The sequence below is a fragment of the Garra rufa genome, chromosome 22 (genome assembly GCF_049309525.1).
Source record: "Garra rufa chromosome 22, GarRuf1.0, whole genome shotgun sequence".
Classification (NCBI taxonomy): domain Eukaryota; kingdom Metazoa; phylum Chordata; class Actinopteri; order Cypriniformes; family Cyprinidae; genus Garra; species Garra rufa.
This window is the reverse complement of record NC_133382.1, coordinates 21941671-21951167: the sequence shown is the minus strand read 5'-3', so window position 1 is coordinate 21951167 and position 9497 is coordinate 21941671. Positions and strand designations below refer to the sequence as shown.

Sequence of the window (9497 nt, the reverse complement as noted above, 5' to 3'; positions counted from 1 at the left end):
GCACCCATTTATTCAACCAAGGATGAAAGCCTGGGCTTTTGCAAATACATGTAGAATAAAAGCATGTCTGGACTGTAGGTATAAATCAAAATGTTGACACATACTGTTAAGTGAGCATTTGCATTTCTTTTCTGCTTCTGTTCATCATCGCTTTGGCCTGATGGATGTAAATGACCAGGCTGTTGCAAAAAGGAGCAAGAACAGATCATTTCCCAGATTTAAAATCAAAGACCTATACCGCTGGTTGTTTATTTCCTAGTCTACACCCAAAGAAAATAAGGGTCAATGATAAATAAAGATTTTAAAAAAGTATTTTTTAAATACTAATACTAATCAAAATGCATATTTTTGAGTTGGGAACAATGTGTTTAAATAAGTTTCAAAGTGTTTAAATTAATTTTAAATAAAAAAAATTTTTCAGCCGTTTGTTCACTTTGACCTATTATTTGTTTGTTTAAATGAAGAATTTATATGGTTGCACCACATGACTAATAATTAAAATATATTTTAGAAAAATAATAGACAATCTTAACTTAAATATCTTATTTATTTAGCTAAAATAATGTTTTTTTTATTTCTTATTTCATATAGGGACATTCATTGCAGTTTCACCACCTGACTTCCTTTTGCCACTAACTTTAAATTAAACAGACATTTACTTGGATGCCAGTGTTAGCTTTTGCCTATGGTAGTTCATACGTACATACTGTATGTGTTCATAAACCTCTCTCAGTATCCTCCTGGCCAGCACAGGTGTCACTTTTGGCTTCCGACCACATCCTCTGAGATTTTTCACAGTGCGGAACGTCTTGTATTTTTTAATAATACTTTGCACTGTAGCCACTGGAACTTCAAAACATTTAGATATGGTCTTATAGCCCTTTCCTGACTTGTGAGCAGCCACAATGTGCAGCCGCAGGTCCTCAGTGAGCTCCTTTATCTTAGCCATGACTGTCTATAAACCAACAGCAGAGAGCTTCTGTTTTTCACCTGTTGAGTTGATTACAACAGCTGTTCCCAATGAATCAGGGTAATTAGGATACTTTAGAACAGCTTGGACTATTTAGAATGGTATAGACCTTGGATTTTCCCATAGACTGTGACAGTTTGCAAAGGGTATGAATAATTTTGGACATGCCACTTTTTGTTCAAATATAAATAAAAGCTGAGAAATATTTTTTTTTCCACAGTGATGCCTCTTGTACATCGTCTTATTATCTTTTGAGAGAAGCCTGTGTCTTTTCCGATCAAAAAACTTGCTGGTTGAATAAAAGTAACTTTAAGTCAGAATTTTCCAGGGGTATGAATAATTTTGGCCTGTGTACAGACCTAACCATACTTTAATGTAGCTATTTTATTCCTATTTAAGAGAGATCTACAAAACTTTTCACACAGACATTAAGATCAATAGTCTCCTCTAGATGATGCAACATCATACTTACTCCTTTTCACTTCAGAATAAACCACCAGAAAACTAATGTTTGTCTCATGTTTTCAGTTATACCGCCCTGACATTTTAGAACATACCAATTACTACTGTAGACAAAAGTTTCTTATTTGTTCAGATGTGACGGTTGCGCCACCTGACTTTTTGGAGGATTAAGAGACCAAAACATAAAATAAGTTTTATCATTTTGAGTGTCCTGAAAATGTATTCAAGCTAAACAGGTTTTATTTAAGTAATATGCATCATGAAAGTATGAAATATTTTTAAAAGGAAATAATGCACTAGACTCCAAAGTATGCATGTTATGTCACTGACCCATATACTGTACTATTACGGTAATTAAACCCATTCAATGTTGTTTACTGATGACGTGCGTGGAAGCTCTGAAATACCCATATTTTATACCACTAGACAGACATGATTAAATGAATAAAAAGTCTCTGCTTTTGTAATTTAGTTTGTAAGTTGAAGTCTTGTGGAAATGCTTGTAAATTTCCATGTAATATTAAATGCCTAGAGAAATTCTTGGAAATGATTTCTTGATCTGCAGGAAGAAGTGAAATCATTAATTCAGTAGAAGAGAACAATCTAAAGAGCACTATTTCAGTGAAAAAGCATGGAAATTTCTGTAATGTTAATCTCCAGGTCATCGGTGTGGTTTGGCAGTGAGCGAAAGAGGCTAATACACCTGGCACTAGGCCCCGCGTCTGCATGATCTGAAAATAGGGAGCTCCTGTTCGGTTTTGGTTCACTTGAAAGCTTATGAGTGAGGCCTATCAAAGTTAAACCCAGCGTGAATAATGTTGTGCTGAATTCACTTATTTTCAGAGGCTGCACGGGCAGGATCAATGGGGAAATGAAGTCTTTTCTGTGGCCCAAATGCCTGGGTGTAATTTTCTGCCAAACCATACAGCACAGCACGGAAGTTTATAAAGAGCCTCTCAAAGTGTGGTTCTGTGGGCGCGCAACCCCAGAGAGAAAACAAACCGTTGGCATTATGCAAAAGCCTTTAATTCGGACAGGTAAGATAGTTTTGGACCTCACGTTTGTTTGCATAGCAAAGACATCCTAATGTGAATGTTGTTCATTCTTATACAATACTGTTTCCTGCAAAAGGAAAGAGAAACCAAACGCTTTACGCTATCGTTTTTGACCCTCTCCGCTCTACGTTGTTTGACCGTATCTTAGCAACCGGAGCTGCTTGTAGTTCGTTTCTGTTTACTTAGTAACTGAAGGTAACGCCGAAAAGTTAGCAGATAGCAAGTCAACGCATTTGAAAACGGTGCTACACTTTGAACAGACCTGTTTAGTCATTTGTTGGTGAGTAATAACTCGTCGTAATTACTGACTCTTTCAAGAGGGTCAAACGCAAATATTGCGTCTTCAAAGTGACATAATAATCCATTAACGTTAGACGTTAGAAATAGCTTTAACCCTCTCGTGCTGTATTAATAGTGCTAACTATATTGATTTAACTCTGCTCTAATGTTAGGTGAGACTCATCTGGTGTCCGTCATGGGGGTGACACTCTCTAGGGCAATTCAGTGGAGTTCTGATGCGGAGAAGCTAGAGAACAGCCCTCTGAATAATGACATACTGACTGAAATCCTGCTCTTCACGGAGGATTTCGACGACAGATACCCACAGGAGGCCAAAATTCAATTCAGCGAGCCTTTACAATGGAAAACATCTCTAGAAGCGGCTGATTTCACATCAGATATATATGACACCAGGTAATGGAAACAAATTAGATTAGATCTAATGTAATTTTCTTGTATATATAACTACTGGTTTAAATAACAGATCATTTCAGATTTTTCAACCCACACTTTGCTGTTTTTATTTTTCAGAGGAGAATTAGCTGTGTCCCAGGAATGTGATGATAGCGGATGTCCTCTTCTTCAGCTGAGTCCACCTGATATCACAGTGCACTCATTTCACCACCTCTCTAACCTTTTGCAACTAAGCAAAGATAAAAAGATGAAGGAGGTCCGGGCCTGTTTGGAAGGTGAGCTGCATGCTGAACACAGTATTACTTTAAAGGAATAGTTCAACCAAAAATTAAAATTCAGTCATTAATTACTCACCCTCATGTCATTCCAAACCTGTAAGACCTTCATCTTCAGAACACAAATTAAGATATTTTTGATGAAATCTGAGAGCTTTCTTACTGTGCGTAGACAGCAACACAACTGACACGTTTAAGGCCCAGTAAGGTAGTAAGGACATTGTTAAAATAGTCCATGTGACATCAGAGGTTCAACCGTAATGTTATGAAGCTACGAGATTTTATTCAGCAATTTCTTCTCTTTTGTGTCACGAGAGTACTATGATCCATGCGTGTGGCGCTGTTGACGCAGGAGTTGGTGTTCTGACCTAGAACATTCATCGTCTGTATATTCTGGTTTTAAATGAGTAAAGCTGGGCAAAAAATTCATCCTCTCTGTGAAAGTGTTTGTAAGTTTCTCTTCTGCTTTTAAACAAATTTCAGCACATCTGGGTTCTACATCTGAATGTCGGCTTCTGCATCAGCAGCACCACATGCATGCATTGTGGTACTCTTGTGAAAGCACGGAAGAGAGGAAATTGTTGAATAAATCATTATTTTTCTTGTCTTTGCACACAAAAAGTATTCTCGTAGCTTCATAACATTACGGTTGAACCATGTTCTTCCTACCTTTCTGGGCCTTGAACGTGTCAGTTAAGTTGCTGCTCACAGATTTCTTCAAAAAAAATCTTTATTTGTGTTCTGAAGACAAACAAAGGACTTATCGGTTTGGAACAACATGAGGGTGACTAATTAATAAGAAAATTTTCATTTTTAGGTGAACTGTCCTTTTAAGTATTAATTTGTCTGAAATGACGTATTCTTATTTCTTGTAGCCATGTACAGTACATAAAAGCAGAAGTACTGACACTTTTACAGCTTTCGTAATTCCAGTGCCTACGTACATTTATGATGTACTATGTGGGATCCCAAAATGTGGGACCACATTGAGAATCTGGAATTATTCAAACCTGGGACTAAAAACATAAAATTAGTACTTTTTAAGATTCTGCACTATTTATAGGACCCTACACTCTTAAAAATAAAGGGTTCTTCAAGCGATGCCATAGAAGAACCATTTTTGCTTCCACAAAGAACCATTTAGCCAAATTTGCTTTAAAGAACCATCTCTTTCTTACCTTTTTATAATCTGATGGACCTTCTTTTGCACAAGAAACCTTTTGTGAAACAGAAAGGTTCTTCAGATGTTAAAGGTTCTCTATAGAACCATTTAGACAAAAAAAAGGTTCTTCTATGGCATCATGAAGCACCTTAATTTTTAAGAGTGTAGTGAAATAAAATGTTTGACATTGATCATGTTACTTCTAATAAACAGTCAGTCAGATGTTCTTCCACTGGCACACAAGATGCTCTTTGGATCATTCATAGAACAGAGTGGATAACATGTTCATCAGGTTTTACACAATCTTGTAGAGTTTTGTGCAACTTGAATGCTGCTATAAGCAGCAAGAAGAGGAATAAATATACTAAGACAATCTGAAATTCTTGTTATTTTGTCAATTCTGTTTAAATTGATAATGTAACTCGCAATAAAGTCAGCATTAATTATACTAATGTGAAATAAAAGCATTTTCACTAGTGGTCTCTGGCTTTTAAACCACAGTTTTTAAGCAAATTTTCCATCTGAAGATTAAGTCCAGACATGCTTCCTGCAGCTTTTGGTTAACATTTGTATGTGTACTCAGTACGTTTTTGCTAATGTTACTGGGCTCTTATTTGTCCCAATAGTACCAGTGTTTTTGGACTCTATATACTGACACCTATCGCCCTGGTTCCAAGAGTCTTGGAATGAAACCTGCAGTGGGGCGAAGGGAGAAAACAAGAAGAGTAAGAGTGTGTTTGTATGACAAGCAGGTGCGAATAATATGTGTTAATGGCCAACAGTTAACAGGGAGCCAATGAAGAAGATCTTTGGGCCCATCTCTCTCACAATACCTGAAGACAAGCTATTTGATATCCTGCATCAGCTGGACGAGAAGCTGTTAAGCATTGCTGTCAGACCAGTAACGGGGTAAACTTTTTGTTTGTATACATATACACTGCCTTCAATTAAAGTAGATGCTTAAAAAAGATACTTCTTAATCTACAGTACTTGACCAATAAATGTTTTTACTTTGAAGTTTGTGCATGCATTCATTGTTGTATTACTTTTACTTGTTAATGAGCTATATTTTTGTACTATGTTGTGTGTGTGTGTTTTGCCCAGAGAGGGCAGGCTAAGCCCAGCAGCTGTTGATACAGAGGTAGATCTGTTGAAGAGATTCTGTGGAACAGGAGAAAACCGGGTGCTGAAGTCTGTGTGCTACACATCAGGTTTGCATTATCCCCACTTTTCCCTCTCTCCATCACTTCTGCTCACTTTATCTTTTTCTGTCACTCACTCACTTCTAGACTTACTTTCACCCTCAATCTGATTAATCTTGTTTCTCTCTTACATATTTCTCCCTCACTCCCACTTTCTTTTCCTGAGTTGATGCTGGGAGCAAGTGATTGTAGTTTTCCGGCATGAATAAGAGTTGTTCAATTGGACTAAAGTTGTACAGTAATTTAGTCATAGGGAAAAATGGAGACAAATTCTCACATGTGACTGTTAGGCATGATCGACACCTAGTAAACTCAGTATTTTTGTCTGATTTCCAGTATACATATCTACAGTAAACTTTCTTAAATCAAAATACTAAAAAGCAAATTACATAAGACATTAAATCTTCATATAAATGTATTCAAATTAAGCAAGCTTATGCTTAAATGCCAAGGGGGTAATAAAAATAAACTTTTGAATTAAGCTTATTTTTACAGTTTTTCTTGTTCTAATCATAAAAGACCCTCATTAACAAGACTTTCATTCATGTAATTTTTCTTTCTAATTAAAGACAAACTGCACCAGTATTTGTGCTTTTTGTCTATTTTATTAGTTGAAAGTAAATACATTTTTTGTGTCAATTACATACACATTAGGCAGACCTACTCTAACAAAAATGAGATGGACGCCACTAATGTGGCTGTTAGTGATGATGTGCAGAGCTGCGACAGGAAGAGTGGTGCTGAGTTAAATGTGGCCACTGAACCATCACAGTTCCCGCAGGCCAACGCGAAATTGAATCGAGAGGTTGGTGTCAGATAACTCAAAAGATGGATCTGTAGCGACAAAAGAGGTGACAGCTAGTCCCAGTGAAATGCTCATAGTCCCACTCTCAGAGTCAATTTCCATGCAGGTGTGCAGGGCCGACCTCCATGCTGATGTAAAACAAACAGCCTGCCAAACAGCAAACAGTGTTTCTCAAGGCTTTAGTGGAATCAGGTATTGATTATAAAGAACGAGTAGGCAAAGCAGACCTTCAGAGGTGGGATTGAACTATATTCAGTTAAACAGATTCATTATTTTCTTGACAGTACCGTATAAACCTGTCTATTAGTTCAGTGATCTATGAAGACAATTTCAAACCAAGCAGCCTTCTATTGGTCAATTTGGCAAATTTGCATGACCAACTTGAACCCAATATGAAATATGCATATAGATATCTCATCAAGTAGTCAACCGAACTACTAAATTTGGTAAATATGACCACACATTAAGGAGACTTTGTCCATTTTTTTGGCCGATTATCACAGACAAAATCCAGAAATTTCAATAGGAATCAACGCAAGTGGGAATTTTGCATGAGGTTGGAAGATTTCCCAAATCAGGTTTTTAACGGACTCGCCATGTTGACCAACAGAAAGCTGCTTGTTTTGTTTTGTATTGCTACACTATTGACAAGTAGGATGTGCCGGCATTGTCCATTGTCATTAGTGTAGTGATCTATCTACGAAGCCAATTTTAAACCAAGCAGGCTTCTATTGGTCAATTCAGCAAATATGCGTGACCAACTTGAACCCAATGTGAAATATGCATAGTGAAATCTTTTTTTTCTCAAGCGAAATTTCAAATTGTGCAGAATCCTATAGATATTACTTGATTTCAACCGAACTACTAAATTCGGTAAATGTGACCACACATTAAGGAGTCTTTGACCATTTTTGGGGTAGATTATTGCAGGCAAAATTTCAATAGGAATCCGTGCAAATGGGAATTTTGCATAAGGCTGAAAGATTTCTCAAAGCAGGTTTTTAAAAGACTTGCCACATTGACCAACAGAAAACTGCTTGTTTTGTTTTGTATTGCTACACTATTGACAATAGGGATGTGCCTGAATCAGAATACCGTATTCGGAAAGGAAATGGCGCATACTACGGAACTCCTAAAGGGAATAAATATGAGGTGGGAGCAAAAAATATATTTCAGTGCTTTCTCTCGCAGTTGTATTGTTGGGTAATTATACTGTATATAAATCGCAGGCATCAGGAAGCTGCTATTAATATGCGTGGCAGTGAAATCACTTTTGAGTGCACACTTTTTTTTACATTTTTCCCCTTACTTTACATACTCTGTGTGTACTACAGAGCGGCAGTACTTACCACACATTTTATAAAATTAGATGTTTGTCAGTGGTGCTCAGGATCTGCAAATCATTCTCCATCATCCTGTCAATCATCTCTCTTTACTCTGTTTATATTGTAAGTGAAATTTTATGTACTGTAATGTAACAGGCTACCGCAAGCAAGCGGCTTACCATGTCACTTTAGTGGCTCCGTAGAAGTGTTAATCGTTTTCCGTGCCTTTCTGAATACGGATTCACTATTCAAGCATATCCCTAATTGACAATATACAACGGACAATTTTTTCCTGCAAATTTTTGCTCATGATACCACAACTTTAAGATCGAAAAACCTTTCCAGGGTGGTTTTCCCCACAAAACTTTGTAGTTCTGATCATTTTAGTGCTTATTGGCTTATGATGAACTCTTTTAAAAGTCACAACACACTGGGCCAGCTAACCAGTCTAAGCCCATTGCATATTTCCAAGGGAGGGTCTTCATTAAACCAGGAAATCATCAGAGCGTTCATAATAGAAGGGACAAAGTGATTGTAAAGGTAAATTATGTGAGAAATAATGTGACTGCATCCCATACATACAGTCAAACCTAGAAAAAGAAAAACTGTTTACCACCCTTTTAAGAGTGCCAAACAAGTAGGCAAAGCAGACCTCCAAAGGATTGAACTATATTCAGTTAAAAAGATTCATTATTTTCTTGACATTACTGTATAAACCTAAAGTTGCCAACATTTCTATAATATTTTCAATTTCTGTGAAATTTTGTGGGCAATTTTGTCCATTGTCATTAGTGTAGCGATCTATCTATGAGGCCAGTTGCAAACCAAAAAAGCCTTCTGTTGGTCAATTCAGCAAATTTGCGTGACCAACTTGAACCCATAATTCTATATTTCTCAAGTGAAATATAGAATTATGCAGATTCCTATTAAAATGACTTGATGTCAAGCGAAATTCTAAATTTGCTAAATGTGACCACACATTAAGAATCTTTGTCCATTTTTTGGCAGATTATTGCATGCAAAATCCAGAAATTTCAATAGGAATCAGCACAACTGTGAGTTTTGGGTGAGGTTGGAAGATTTCCCAAAGCAGATTTTTAACAGACTCGCTATGCTGACCAACAGAAAGCTGCTTGTTTTGTTTTGCATTGCTACACTAATGACAATAGGGATGTTTCCGAATCTAAATACCATATTTGGAAAGGAAATGACATGTACTATGGAACTCCTAAAGGAAATAAATATGAGATGAGAGGAAATATATATATTTTAGTGCTTTCTCTCGCAATTATATTGTTAGGTAATTGTACTGTATATAAATTGTGGGCATCAAGAAGCCGTTATTAACGTGCGGCATTGATATCGCTTTTGAATGCGTGCTCACTTTTTACTTTCACTTTCGAGATTGACGATCACACGCACTCATTTTACTTGCAACACATTTTACAAGATTAGATGTTTGCCAGTGGTGCTCAGGATCTGCAAATCATTCGCCATCGTCCTATCAACTGTCAAGTGAATTTTTATTCACTTGACAGTTTAAGACCA

The 9497-nt window shown here is 36.8% G+C and overlaps 1 protein-coding gene across 1 annotated transcript in view; it reads left to right on the top strand.

Annotated features, from left to right (window-relative positions):
- Positions 1 to 2281: 2281 nt before the first annotated feature.
- The window catches only part of odad2 (outer dynein arm docking complex subunit 2), a 71194-nt gene continuing 63978 nt past the window's right edge, over positions 2282 to 9497 (top strand). Inside the window, exons 1-5 of the mRNA XM_073828652.1 lie at positions 2282 to 2469; positions 2940 to 3180; positions 3298 to 3455; positions 5400 to 5526; positions 5722 to 5828. Coding sequence (XP_073684753.1) covers positions 2304 to 2469; positions 2940 to 3180; positions 3298 to 3455; positions 5400 to 5526; positions 5722 to 5828 — 799 coding nt within the window. The 5' untranslated portion in view covers positions 2282 to 2303. The remainder of the gene's footprint in view (positions 2470 to 2939; positions 3181 to 3297; positions 3456 to 5399; positions 5527 to 5721; positions 5829 to 9497) is intronic.